This window comes from Channa argus, chromosome 4 (genome assembly GCF_033026475.1).
Source record: "Channa argus isolate prfri chromosome 4, Channa argus male v1.0, whole genome shotgun sequence".
NCBI lineage: Eukaryota > Metazoa > Chordata > Actinopteri > Anabantiformes > Channidae > Channa > Channa argus.
In genome coordinates, this window is record NC_090200.1 from 12327386 (window position 1) to 12341740 (window position 14355).

General features: G+C 38.4%; 1 protein-coding gene across 4 annotated transcripts; it reads left to right on the plus strand.

Moving 5' to 3' along the window:
- On the plus strand, positions 1 to 14263 carry atp8b4 (ATPase phospholipid transporting 8B4). 4 transcript variants are annotated; one of them, XM_067502013.1, is made up of 28 exons: positions 1 to 107; positions 281 to 404; positions 3318 to 3373; positions 3455 to 3568; positions 3683 to 3781; positions 3868 to 3929; positions 4029 to 4101; positions 4300 to 4370; positions 4579 to 4658; positions 4814 to 4972; positions 5114 to 5202; positions 5582 to 5778; positions 5906 to 6114; positions 6549 to 6592; positions 6678 to 6843; positions 6950 to 7138; positions 7774 to 7889; positions 8219 to 8383; positions 8467 to 8578; positions 8690 to 8795; positions 9018 to 9162; positions 9536 to 9719; positions 9973 to 10196; positions 10301 to 10384; positions 10847 to 11092; positions 11181 to 11319; positions 11406 to 11536; positions 11922 to 14263. In XM_067502013.1, exons 2-28 carry the CDS (start codon positions 350 to 352, stop codon positions 12243 to 12245), a joined length of 3639 nt encoding a protein of 1212 aa, XP_067358114.1. In that variant the 5' UTR covers positions 1 to 107; positions 281 to 349; the 3' UTR covers positions 12246 to 14263. The 4 variants fall into 4 exon arrangements, with proteins under 4 accessions (XP_067358114.1, XP_067358112.1, XP_067358110.1 ...); XM_067502011.1 differs by lacking the exon at positions 1 to 107 and adding an exon at positions 806 to 861 and having other exon boundaries at positions 283 to 404; XM_067502009.1 differs by lacking the exons at positions 1 to 107; positions 281 to 404 and adding an exon at positions 639 to 861.
- The last annotated feature ends 92 nt before the right edge of the window (positions 14264 to 14355 follow it).

Below are 14355 nucleotides of genomic sequence, written 5' to 3' on the forward strand. Positions count from 1 at the left end.
GTTTGTTGTAGCACACACACACATATACACACACACAAACACATGCATCCACGAGCCAGCATTTCCCCGATGAAGGCTCCAGCCTCAGCTCCATGTCGACGCTCTCGGTGAGTGATTATCATTATTCATTCCTGCTCAGTATCACAGTTCCTCCACAGATTTGCCGTTTCTTGGCTGCACCATTTTCTATACCGTCTGCAGTCAGAGGCTCTTCTTCATACTTGTCGCAGCTGCTTTATTCATTTACATGAGTCTATCTATGTCTGGTGGTTTTATTCAGGATGAGGACAGCATTTACTGTGGAGAAACGTGCACAATGTTGTGCTTGAAATAAGGGGTTGACCACTGAATGACAGGATACATGGAGACAACACAAGGCTGCGCCTGTGACAAACTTGTGCAAGGTAAGAACAGGCAGTGATGTGGACAGACTTCAAAATTATGTCAGAATTAATAATTTCTGTACTAAATACAAATGCAAGGAAACTATATTTCAGTGACTTTAAAAAATTAAAGAGCTACATCTTGTTCAAGTTACACTCCCAGCTTTGTATTGATCACCTGGGACCTTTTGCTAAGGAGACACATTTCACTGGGGATTTACCCACAGATACATACACATACGTTTTGAATAAAGCTTGTCTGAACAGAAAAGAAACAAGACACCACTGTGTTGCCTCAGATATAACACCAAGGTACATCCTCTGCTCTGACTCACTCCTCCTCCACTCCACTACTGTCCCACTGCAAAATGCTGCTCCACACTTTCCACTGGTTATATGTGGGTTCTCCGCATGTGTTTTAGGACCCTTGGGAGGTCCCAGGAGAAGATGGCATTCTGGGAAAGAAATAAATATGTTGGTAAGATGAAAATTTCTTTATTCTGAATTAATTATTAAGTTAAATAAAACAATAGGATCCAAAAAAAGAAATCCAGGTTATCATCAATCAAATGGTACAGGAACGGTGCATCTTAACAATTGTGCAATAACTCGCTGCAGTATTGAAGCATATAAATTATGGACTTTTGTTATAATTAATTTTATGTATCTATTAAAGGCAGGAGACAGACCTCTGTTTTCCTCTCTGAAGCAGATATACAATATGTTGGTGTGTGTGGTCATGTCTTTGTTTTGTAGCATCCTGTGATTGGTATGTTCTTTTCAGAGGGAGCTGACCTCAGAGCTGACCTGTGTTTTGTGTGGTATTCAAGTTCCCCGAGCAATATATCTGTGTCGTCATCCTTTTGGGATGAAAGATGTCTCGTAGCTAATAAAACCAACCATTTAAAAGCTTCCTGTATTGATGCAGGAAAAACGGGTCTGATTTATTTCCTGAAGCATTTGTGAATAATTGTACACTGTTCAGACTTGTAGGTTTAGTCTGCGGAATTACCAGAATAGTCCTTCACAAATTTCTGTGTAAAAACATAGACAACTTTGTGCGTCTATGTTTTTATATATATAGACATATACACACACACATATATGTGTGTGTGTGTGTGTGTGTATATATATATATATATATATACACACACACACACACACACACACACACACATTTATATATATACACACACACATATATACATATATATGCATCTGCATATATTCTAAATACATGTTTAAGCAAACCAAGATACTTGCTTAATAATTAATTGCCACAGTTTCTGATTCGCAATACTAGGCCAGTGTGTTGTGTGAGGAGGTCTATCCTATTTCAGGTCTGTGCATGTGTGTTATTCATGATTGAACAATGGTTTAACCTCTTTTAGAAACAACAGATGTAGCTCTGTGCTGCTTCGGGTGCTGCTTTGTGAGTGATTTGATAAATGGCTTCATTATCTCGCAGGTGACTGGTATTTTATTGTGTTGTTTGTGGGTAAATGCTGTTGTGTTCCTATTGCAATTGTTTACAAAAGCGTATCCAAGCATGACAAGGAGCTCTAATGCACCACTTTAACATAAGAGCTATGACAGGAGTCCAGGTACCACGGACATTCTTACGTCTGTTTTTTTTTTCAATGAAAACTATGATTTAGACCCAGAAAGATGTTAGGTGAAGAAGGTAGTATCAACTTTTAAAGATCACCGTGATCATGTAACTAGGGTAAATTAACAACAGACTACATAAAGAGCTTTACCCATATCAGGGATTACAAGTTAGGAAGTTTCTGACTGTGCTGCTTCAACAATCTGTTTTAATCAGTGTCTTATGAGTTCCATCACTTTAAGAAAGTGCAGAACAAGAGTGTTGTAGAAAATGGTAGAAATTAGGCAGCAAGCTCAGTCAGAAGTAATACATGCCTGAGAGCGAGACAGATCGTGTGCAAAAGTGTGGCCTAAATTAAGGCCAGTCTCTTCTTGTACAAGGTAAATTAAGAGTCAGTGTCACTGTAACAGCTAAAGAAAACAGGTTGTAGATAAAATAGCATAATTTAATAATTTAAAAACATTAGTTTACTATCGTGTTGTTCAAAGAAAAGTTTAGCTAGGCAGGCAATCAGAGCCATGACCCAAAACCGAACGAGTAAAACGAGGAGGTAAGATGTCCTAAAAGGCTGGTAATGAGCCACAGCAAGTCAAATCAAGTCTTCACTCCTGGACAGTTTATTAGCAAAGCTGCATCTGCTGTCAAACTGCTTTTTGCTTCAGTGGATTAAGGCAAAGTTAGCGACTGTGCTGGTGCAGTACCAAGAAATGTGGATTCTGTTTTACTGCTACAGACACCTGACTACTAGTATAAAAAAGTATGATTTAACACTGAAGAGTAGGCCAAACTTTTAGTGGCATCTCACCTTCCACTAGTGAAATGTGTTGGTGCCTGGAATAAACTTGCGGCTGTAGCTCAGTTGGTACGGAAGTTGTCCACGGACCACAGTAAAAACGTAAAAACTGTGCCAAATCAACATGCGGACAATGGTCCGCTGTGGTGACCCTGAACTCACGGCATAAGCTGACAAAAAAAAGAAAAAGAAAAAGTTTTTGATTAATGCTGCCACTGTTCTGTTTTTTCTATCATGTGCTGTGAAGTTTTGTTGCATGCTTCTCCACACTGACGATAGTGTGATATTAAATAGACAAATATAGATGTGCTCTGTTACATAATATATGAAGCTTGTTAGAAAACTGCTTTTAACTTCATGCAGCTGGACAATAGTTAAAGCTGAAGTAGGAGGAAACAAATCCAGAAGTGTACACATAAGTCAAAAGCTTTCTCTGACAGTCTGTACATAAAAAAGAAACTAAGTTAAAACTATATTTATTTAAATGGTGTGTATTTAACATGTTTTTTAATAAAGTGTTTTGTGCATGTAGAGAAAGAACGCCATGTGAAAGCCAATGCACGGGACTACAGTGAGAAGTTCTATGCTGTAAGTAGACCTCAGGATTGCAACCGCAAGCTGATGCCGAATTATTTAATCAGTGCTTTTTCTGAATGTGTCATTATTCAGGACAATAGCATCAAAACTTCAAAGTACAACATCTTCACCTTTCTGCCCATCAACTTGTTTGAGCAGTTCCAGAGGGTCGCAAATGCCTATTTCTTAGTGCTGTTAATACTGCAGGTGAGAGAAGCTCTGTGAGTGGTGGAAATCATCAATTTATTTTTTAGGAATGTTGGTTTTTGAGGGGATATTTATAGAAACTGAGTGAGCTAACCTGCTTCTCTTTCGACGTAGTTAATCCCAGAAATATCCTCTTTGTCCTGGTTCACAACCATCGTGCCTTTGGTCTTTGTGCTGGTAATCACTGCTGTCAAGGACGCCACAGATGATTATGTCAGTGTAACATTTTAGTCTTACAGCTCTCCCTAATACTTCCTCTCTCTGCTGAGGTACATTTTTAACCTTTTCCTAAATTCCAGTTCCGACATAAAAGCGACCGTCAGGTCAACAACCGCCAGTCCCAGGTTCTCATCAGAGGAAGGTATGTATTTGCTTCCCTCTGAAAAAGGAACACATTACTGTATATTCAAGGACATTTATCTGGTTTCATTAAAAGTGTGTTTTGTGATGTTTTTTTTAGTTTGCAGAATGAGAAATGGATGAACGTTCGTGTGGGAGACATCATCAAATTAGAGAATAATCAGTTTGTTGCTGTGAGTAATGTGTGCTTCTGCATGTTGTGGATACATTCGAGGTTCAGATATAATGCAGAAAACAGTGAGAGGTTAACAATGGAATATTTCTTCTGGGACATTCACAGGCTGCTGATGTCTCTTACAGAGTTAGTGGCCCAGAGATGGATTTATTGCTTGTTCTCACTACTGAGTGTTTCATACTGGTTTCACACACAGGCAGACATCCTCCTTCTCAGTAGTAGTGAGCCCTATGGACTGTGCTATATTGAGACTGCAGAGCTGGATGGGTAAGTGCTACACTGGTTATGTAAAATAACACTGAAGAAACCAAACTGAGACAAACAACACACAGTTTCATTTGTGTGAGGAAGGAAACTGTGAGAATGAGTCATGCAGCTGATGATTTTTAAAGTGAATGTGGTCTTTCTTTACAGTTGGATTACTGAGAAATTTGTAATTTCTATGTCGCCATATTTCCAATTTCTCCCCACACAGAGAGACAAATCTAAAGGTTCGTCAGGCCTTGACTGTCACCTCACATTTGGGAGATCTTTCAAAACTGATGGACTTTGATGGTAAAGTGATACTGGACACACTTATCATCCACAGACTCATTAGGCTTGATGACTTGTGATACTCCTCAAACTGATTTCTTTGTATTTTGATGTTCAAGTGAATGTCTGCAGTAGTGACTGATGTTGTATGAATGCGTTTTTACTGTGTCCCCCAGGAGAAGTAATTTGTGAACCACCAAACAACAAACTGGATAAATTTACCGGAACTTTATACTGGAGAGACAATAAATACCCACTGGATAATGACAAAATGCTGCTGCGAGGTTGTGTTCTCAGAAACACTGAGTGGTGCTTCGGAATGGTCATCTTTGCGGGTATGATTTTGTTTTTGTTTTTTTGATGCTCTAATTCTCCACATCCATTAGCTGTGTATGTTTGTTTTTTCCTTTTTTTCAGTTCATAAATGTGTTGTTAATGTTTCAACACACATGGCTGTTTTCCTGCTTCTGCAACAGGGCTGCAAACCAAACTGATGCAGAACTGTGGAAGAACCAAATTTAAAAGGACGAGCATCGACAAGCTCATGAATACCTTGGTTTTGTGGGTACGGTTTACATTGCTTCTAGTGCATTTGAGCTATAGTTTGCACAGAAAAATAATTTGAATTCCAGCAGAGGCTTTTATTATTATAGGACAAGATTTAGGCAAGCTGCAGTACTGTAAGTGCCAGCTAAATGTTTCTTAAAGGACATGTTCTATTTGATTCAACTTCTGCTTAGTTAGAGTTTTATTATAATAAAATGTAGAGTAAATCTACAAGCAAAAACACCAACAGACTGTGAGGGATTTGTCTATTAAACGTAATCTGTACACACCCACACAGTCATGAGAAGAGGTCTAATAAGAGGCAGAAATAACATGAGTGTGTAGGATGTTTAAAGTTAAAACAGCTTTGGCAATGAATATAAAATTCCATATTTCAGATTTTTGCCTTGCTCGTATGTATGGGAGTTATTTTGGCTATTGGAAACATTATTTGGGAGAGTCAGGTTGGTAAAAGCTTCCAAGTGTTTTTGCCATGGGATGAGTTTCAGAGGAATGCTGTTTTCTCTGGTTTCCTCACCTTCTGGTCCTACATCATTATCCTCAACACAGTTGTGCCCATCTCACTGTATGTCAGGTAAGGATTAAAAAAAATTTTTTTATTAGCACTAATATTTCTATCATTTTATTTTGAGAAATAGTCTTTTAATTTCCCAAATGAATCCCTTACAAGGCCAAAATAGATTTAATGCTTGAAACTTTAGTGTGGAGGTTCTGCGGCTTGGTCACAGTTACTTTATTAACTGGGACCGGAAGATGTATTGCAATCGCACGGACACTGCAGCTGAAGCTCGCACCACCACCCTGAATGAGGAGCTGGGTCAGGTAGAGTTCATCTTCTCTGACAAGACCGGCACCCTCACCCAGAACATCATGGTGTTCAGCAAGTGCTCCATTAATGGACAGACATATGGTATGGGGTTCTTTAAAACTCTTTACCACAGATATTTTTTAAAACTGTTTACATTTTGTAATAATTTACACCAATATTACTGAATAGTTAGACAAATACAATAGACAGAGGAAAACATATTTAATCATATTCACATAGAATGTCCCTATTTTTTTCAACTGTTGGGGCGTTGTGATGAGTGAGACAACTTCAGTGACTGGTTTACATCCATGAATGACTTCTAACACCTGCCAAAGAATAATTGGTGCAATGTGCCTTAATTTAAGTTCTGCCAACCAACCAGAACAAATGCAATCTGTCAGTATTAGTCTGACTAAAACGCTGTTTCAGTGGCCATGGAATTCTGCAATTAAAATTAAAACTGTGGAGGAGCCGTATTATTGTTATCTTTGACTAGACTTTTACTTCATTACTTAACCTTTATTTTCTCTTAGGTGACGTCTATGATGAATTTGACCAGAAGGTGGAAATTACAGAAGTAAGTAAAGCCAAACAACAAAATATTCTTAACTCTCTAATTTTATTATAGCTTATGAAAACGGTGTTGGTCAATGTCTTTATAGAAAACACCCTGTGTGGACTTTTCCTTCAACCCTCTCTGTGACAGAAAGTTTAAGTTTTATGACAGCACCCTGATTGAGGCTATTAAACTGGAGCAGCCTGCAGTGCAGGAGTTTTTCAGAGTGCTGGCTTTGTGCCACACAGTCATGCCAGAGGAGAAGAGCGAAGGTAAATGTGCACGTGATCCACAAGAAACACCAGCAGTAATTGAATGTACTGAATTTCTGTGTTTTCTAATTGATGTTATTTTTTTGTTTGTTTTTTTTACATAAAGGACATTTGGTGTACCAGGCGCAGTCACCTGATGAGGGAGCCCTGGTCACTGCGGCACGTAACTTTGGGTTTGTCTTCTGGATCCGCACCCCTGAGACCATCACATTGTGTGAGATGGGAAAAGCTGTCACCTACAAGCTGCTGGCAATACTGGACTTCAACAACGTGCGCAAGAGAATGAGTGTCATTGGTTAGGTCCTCACTTATAACAGCAATGTTTTAGTTCTGCCTAAGTTCAATTGCTAGTATTCAACTCAACTCTTCATGCACATTAGTAAATGTGAAAATGTCATAAAGCGCCAAATATAAAAGAATTATCTAAACTGTAATTCATGGCTGTCAGTACTAGCACAAAGTCATTCTGATAACCTATAGGATTTAGCATTAATGATTCTAACTGTTCTATAAAGCTTAAAGTAAACAATATACTGTATTAACCATTAACAAAACATTAATTATATTTATAAAAAGCCTTTATAGGTGTAATGAAGAATGGATACATTTGGCATTTGTATGAACAGAATGGATACATTTCACACATAATACATCTTTACTCAGCATTGATTAAGTGTTTTTGTCAGACAAGTAAATTATCATCAAATTAAATGACAATAAAAGTATTGATTATAGTACAATTGCTAACTAGTACATCACAATAGAAGTGTCACACCTATGAAATCAATATGATTGATTTGAACTAATCCACACTGGAGGAAAAGAATACGGCCTAATCACAGGCAGTCTGCAGTGAATTTGTATGCTGATAGAACTAATTCACACAGACTACTGTTATAATCTTTTCCTGTGTGTTGTTGTGTTCTACAGTGAGAAATCCACACGGCCAGATTAAACTTTACTCCAAAGGAGCTGACACCATTATCTTTGATCGACTGGACCCATCCAGTGAAGACCTCATGTACACTACCTCAGAACATCTCAGCGTGGGTGTTTTTTGAGCCGATAACATTACTTAAATTTTTCTCTAATTGCACTATGCATTCGTATAGTCTCCCAAAAAATCAATAGGCCAGAAAAAAATAGGAGAAGCGTTAGTGCACTTACATTATACTAATGTCTCCTGTAGCAGTTTGAGATGCGAGGATCAGCAATGCCATGTGTTGATATTTTTATCCACATTTCAATAAACAGCTTGACTTGGATTGTTTTTGTGTCCTTGATATGGCAAAATAAAATTCTGTAATATTTAGTACATTTCCTTATTGTGTTGTATAACCAGAGGCTGAATGTGTTTCAACCGTTTTCTCTGCAGGAATTTGCAGGAGAAGGGCTTCGAACATTAGCTCTGGCTTACAAAGATCTTGATGAAGATTATTTTGAAGTGTGGATGAAGAAGCTTCTGTTCGCAAGCACTGAAATTGAGAATCGTGAGGATCAGCTGGCTGCTCTCTATGAGGAGATTGAGCAGGGCTTGATGGTAACACTGACAACCTTTTGTTCACATCGTTAAAGCAATCAAACTCATGTGTCCGCACAAACTGAGTGCTGTCCTGGTTGAAGCTTCTAGGAGCCACAGCAATAGAAGACAAACTTCAGGAAGGAGTCCCAGAAACTATCGCGTGCCTTAATCTAGCTGACATCAAGATCTGGGTCCTCACAGGAGACAAATTGGGTAACATGTTTCACCTAAATGATCTTTTTCATTAGAAGAATGACTTCTACTACCACTAATCTATCTGTCTATGACAACCTGCACTATTGTAAACTGTATATGACATTTTAGAGACAGCGATGAACATCGGCTACTCCTGCAACATGCTGCGAGACGACATGAATGAAGTATTTGTTATCTCGGGCTACACACTAGTAGAGGTGCAGCAGCAGCTCAGGTGACATATGACACAGTTTTCCTTTCACCTATGTTCACAGCACAGCTTGATATTTTCACAGGTCCCAAAATAAACCTGCTCTTCTCTGTTTACGGCTCGATTTGTGAAAAACGTTGCAAATTCTCTGCCTTTGAGTAATATTTCATCCCTCGTCTTGTTCAGTACAAGCTTAATTAAATAGACTATAAACATAATAACAATGCGTGATTGCTGTCTCCACAGGCAGGCCAAGGAACACATCCTTGGCCTGAGTCGAATTAGAAATGCTGCAGGAGACATTGAGAAGGCAGATGTGTTTGCAGATGACTCTGTGTTTGAAGAAACCATTATTGCAGAATATGCCTTGGTGATCAATGGACACAGTTTGGTAAGATGCTTAAAATATGTTGCATTATGTTAAACTCTATCCTCTGGTGTTTGTTTTTCAATGCTTAATGAATGTAGGTTTTACTTTGTTAAACAGTGGCTGCTGAGCGTAGCATCCTCAGAGCTGCTGCTGACTGTGCTGAGTCTGTAATGAGCAGAGAGCTGATGTGTTACTAAGCGCTCTCAGCTCTATTAAAGGTTTCATTAACGTTCATTTGTTCCTCACAGAGGAGCTGCTTCAACAGATGATGCACAACAGCTCGATGAAAAGGTTATGTTAAGCTGCTTCTTGGTGTTTTTCCACTGCAGGGGGTTGATGTTATTGGATGGAAACAGTGGGCTTATCAGGTGTGATGTTTGTGTTTTCCCTCCAGGCTCATGCGCTGGAGCCACAGCTGGAGCAGATTTTGCTAGACTTGGCCTGTTTGTGTAAGACAGTGATCTGCTGCCGTGTCACTCCGATGCAGAAAGCGCAGGTAGTGGAGCTGGTAAAGAGGCACAAGAGAGCCATCACTTTGGCTATAGGAGATGGAGCCAATGATGTCAGCATGATCAAGAGTAAGACTTAGGATCGATCTCTGGACACTCATTGAGCCAAGTGTCTGACACATTGAACACCCTGTTCAATATGTCAGTCCCATTTACAGGACAGTAGAACCTAGTTGTGCCTCTCACGGACTTGAATCACAGAGCTAAGCATAAAAAAATCGTAAATTGTACTTTTTACTAAATACATCAATGATATTCAGTGATATTGTATTGTGTTGTAGTTTAAAATGGAGCCGATTCAAAGTGAATATTTCTTCCTCAGCTGCACACATCGGTGTTGGAATCAGTGGACAGGAGGGGATGCAGGCTGTTCTGGCATCCGATTATTGCTTCGCTCAGTTCCGGTACCTGCAGCGGCTCTTGCTTGTGCATGGACGGTGGTCCTACTTCCGCATGTGTAATTTCCTGTGTTACTTCTTCTACAAGAACTTTGCCTTCACACTGGTACATTTCTGGTTTGGCTTCTTCTGTGGTTTCTCAGCTCAGGTAAAAATACCATAATATACATTTCTCACAAGCCCTGTATTGTTTTTGAAGATGCCCCGTTTGTGTTTTGTGCTAATGATGTATGAATATTATTCTTTTCACAGACTGTATATGACCAGTGGTTCATTACCCTCTTCAATATAGTCTACACATCTTTGCCAGTCTTGGCTATGGGACTTTTTGATCAGGTATTACTGTTGATTATATGACAAGAGCGTAATAGTGGGAATATAATTAATATGAACCTACCTATATCTTTATGTTTAAAAATCCTTTAAAGTCCTTTTTTTTTAGCAATTTCCAATGGAAACCTCAGAAGCCATCTTATACTTTTCTTTTTGTTTTTCTTTTCAAGATACTGTCAAGTCATACAGGTGAATACTTTATTCCTGTAGATCTCGTTTACTGTGTGTCATTTTTAATATACTTCCTACAGGTATCTAAGTAGTTCAGTCTATATACACCAAATGCAAGTTATATGTGACCAGAACCCCCAATCTGCTTGAACTGAACCTCTGTATACAACCTATTGTACTGTACACTATCTTTACCATCTGACACCTCAATTATCAACCCTTGTCTCAACCCATCTAATGCATTTATTAAGTAAAAAAACGTCACATAATAATCATGCTGTCTGTTTCCTAAAGGACGTCAATGACCAGAATAGCCTTCGCTATCCAAGCCTGTACAAACCCGGACAGCAAAACCTTCTTTTCAACAAACGCCAGTTTTTCATTTACACACTACAGGGGGTGGGCACGTCATTCCTGCTCTTCTTTATTCCCTATGGAGCCTTCTCTGTCATGGTCAAAGAGGACGGCTCACTCTTTTCTGACCAACAAACGTTTGCTGTAACTATAGCAACATCCTTGGTTATTGTCGTGAGTGTACAGGTATTTATAACCAGAGGAAAAACAGAAAGAAATAATCCTATTTATAATACACAAATTATATACTTACAATGCACGTATATGATTCTAGATTGGGCTTGACACAAACTACTGGACAGCTGTCAATCACCTCTTTATATGGGGAAGTCTGACTGTCTACTTTGCAATATTGTTTGCAATGCAAAGCGATGGCATATTTGGCATCTTTCCGAGAAATTTCCCATTTATAGGTAAGTTGTCAGAGACACATATCAATGACACACGAATCAATGTTGATGCATTGATATTGACTACAATTAAATGTGTGTATTGTCAGGCACAGCCCGTAACTGTCTCTCAGAGAAGAGTGTGTGGTTGGTCATTCTGCTAAACACTGTGGTGTGTGTTGTGCCTGGTTTAGCTGTCAGCTTCGTGAGAGTAGACCTCTACCCAACTCTCACAGACAAGGTACAATAACTTTAATGCATATATACAATCGTGTAATTCAATTGTGGAAAGTTACTAAGTATATTTACTCAAGGATGCAAAGTACAAATTTATTCTACTTTATGATTGTACTTTTCTACATTTCAAGAGAAAATATTCAGTACATTTTCTTTACTTTACTCCACCTCAAGCAGCAACAACATAAAGATGCATATAGATCTGAATTAACTATCTAATAATGTAATGTTTTATAAATTATCTGCAGAATAGGTTCTCATATTTTGCTAATAAGTAGTATTTTAAATGCATACCTTGTGCAGTACTCCTAGAACACAGTTTTTGTTTATTTTTAATTAGGTTTTTATCACTATTGTATGTACTTCTTCAACCACTGCTATCTTTACAGGTTCGTCATCTACAACAGTCTAGAAAGAAGCAGGGACCTCAGGCGCAAAACCTGAGGCGAGTACGTAGGACTAGCTCCCGTCGCTCTGCCTATGCTTTCTCACACCAACAGGGCTATGGAGAACTGATCACCTCAGGCAAAAACATGAGGATGAGCACAGTGTCTTCTGCTCACTCCCCTGAGAGGACACCACATAGCTCCAACTGGATAGAAAGCGTGTTAAAAAGAAAAAATGAAGTGTCTTGCACTTCTGATGAAAGCATACGAGCACCAGAAAGCAGTGACAGATCATCGCAGAATCCAAATCAAGAGCACACAGAGTAACAAACAGACACTGTGTACACTATAGGATACCATATACATTGATCCCAGAGGACAAGCACAAGATATGAGTGTCCTTCATTTCGGTCTATTGATCCTCAAATCTAACACAGACGTACCTCATTTTTTTATTAGTGTGATTCATGTTGACTCTGTTGAATGTTAAAGGTCAGTTCATTGTTTACAGAACTAATTTCTGAGCTGACTGAAGACAGAAAATGAACACCATTTTAATCTGCATCCTGCAAAAAATATAGGGTTAATTTGTAAACTCTTGGCTTACCAAAAATAGACACAATAGAAACTTGCTTCCCATGGCTTTAGTTTAGGGTGTAAATATACAATAAGGCTTAAACTTCTCCCTGACTTCTCTATTTTAAGATATTTCTCTTCTTCTGGCTCAAAAATGCCTTCAGATGACATCACTCGGAGGAGTTTTTCATCAATAGGAGTTAATTAGGAATTAGGAACATTAGGAATATCAACATAATAAGGCAGTCGTCCATGGACCACAGGGTCAGTGGTTAGATCCCCGGTCCTGGCTATATGTCAAAATGTCTCTGGGCAAGTCACTGAACCCCATATAGCCCATTCCCATCCCCAGCTGTGCAGTGCCGGTCCAAGCCTGGTAAAAATTGGGGAGGGTTCCGTCAGGAAGGACATCCAGCGTAAAAACTGTGCCAACTCAACATGCAGACAAGGATCCACTGGATCCGACCCTGAATTTACGGGATAAGCCAAAAGCACAAAAAATAAATAAATAAACACGATCCATAGTGTAAGAAATGAGATGACATAATCTAAACTGGTTTTCTTCATGTGATGTCATCTGGAGGCATTTTTCAGCAAGAAGAAGAGAGATATTTTAATAGAGGGTAGTCAGAGACAAGTTTAAAAAGCATTATTGTATATTTACATGCTAAAATAAAGCCATGGGGAGCAAGTTAAAATTGTTGAAGGTGGACTTTAATGAAACATTTGTCAACCTGCATCAAGTGATCCGATTGAATTTTAAGCAGTTTCGTTTTTTAAGCAATTCGTAATTTTATTGCCACATCCTTTTCCAATAAGTAAAATTCTTTCATTTCAGGCTATTGATAGAAAACTATAGCTGCCACAAACTACTGTGTTGAACATGAATGAAAAAAAGCCACGATATGGTACCAGTACAAAAAGAAACAGTAAAAATGTTTAATAAACTTCCATTTGTCAAACCTATGCACTGTAAATTACTAACTACTCCTTAACTACATCTAAAGTGCTAAATTACAAGTGTTTCTGTAAATAGTAAAGCAAAACTGCTGAATATGATAAGCACAACTTAATTATTGATTGAAATCTCTGAGTTCATATTTTTTCAGTATATATGTATTTACACAAAAGCAGAACCTCATACAGTATATGGGATTTGTATAGGTTTGGGCAGTTGTCAATGAGGATGCACTGTGACTTGTATGGTTCCTTGTATGGGTGAATGAGAAGCCGTGTAAAGCGCTTTGAGTACCAATAGGTAGAAAAGATTACATATCTTCTTTGATATGAGAACCCTATAAGAGTTTTTTGACTGGTGTTTATTTAAGAAATGTGTAAAATTGGAACACATGGCTTCAACTGGTAACCCTGTAGTCTTCAAAACAATGACTTTACTCCTCTTTTTAGAAGTGGTGCACCCAAAGATGATTCTTCGCCAAAAAGAGTGACAAGTAAAACAGGGTGAGGTCCTGACATATTTAAATGCAGACTCCAGCAGTTACATTCGGCACAGTACACTAGAATGTGCCTTAGATCACCGAGTCTCCATCACTGCTCACTAACAAAGTGAAATATTAAACCTCTGCAGAAGCTTAAAGCTAGTGTTTATTTTTATGCTTCCTTACTGGTGGCTTGCACCATTAATACAAAACAACCCGATAAACTGTATGAGCCAACAGGGCTGAAAACATTCAGCATGATTAATTATTCATGTTTTATCCTTGTTAAGTACACAATGTGAATAAAATGGACAGATTTTATACAGCACAAACTGAAAGTGTTTATTTGTTTTTGTTCACAATAGTCTGGGGTAAACAGACTGTGAGTTATACAAAATCAATTAATTACAAAACCTCTAAGA

Excerpts from the sequence above, each read along its gene's own strand:
- atp8b4 (XM_067502009.1), top strand. The coding sequence starts at position 780 with ATGTGGGTTCTCCGCATGTGTTTTAGGACCCTTGGGAGGTCCCAGGAG. Across the intron at positions 862-3,317 it reads GGAAAGAAATAAATATGTTG|AGAAAGAACGCCATGTGAAA; the intron begins GTAAGATGAAAA and ends TTGTGCATGTAG. Across the intron at positions 4,973-5,113 it reads CGGAATGGTCATCTTTGCGG|GGCTGCAAACCAAACTGATG; the intron begins GTATGATTTTGT and ends CTTCTGCAACAG.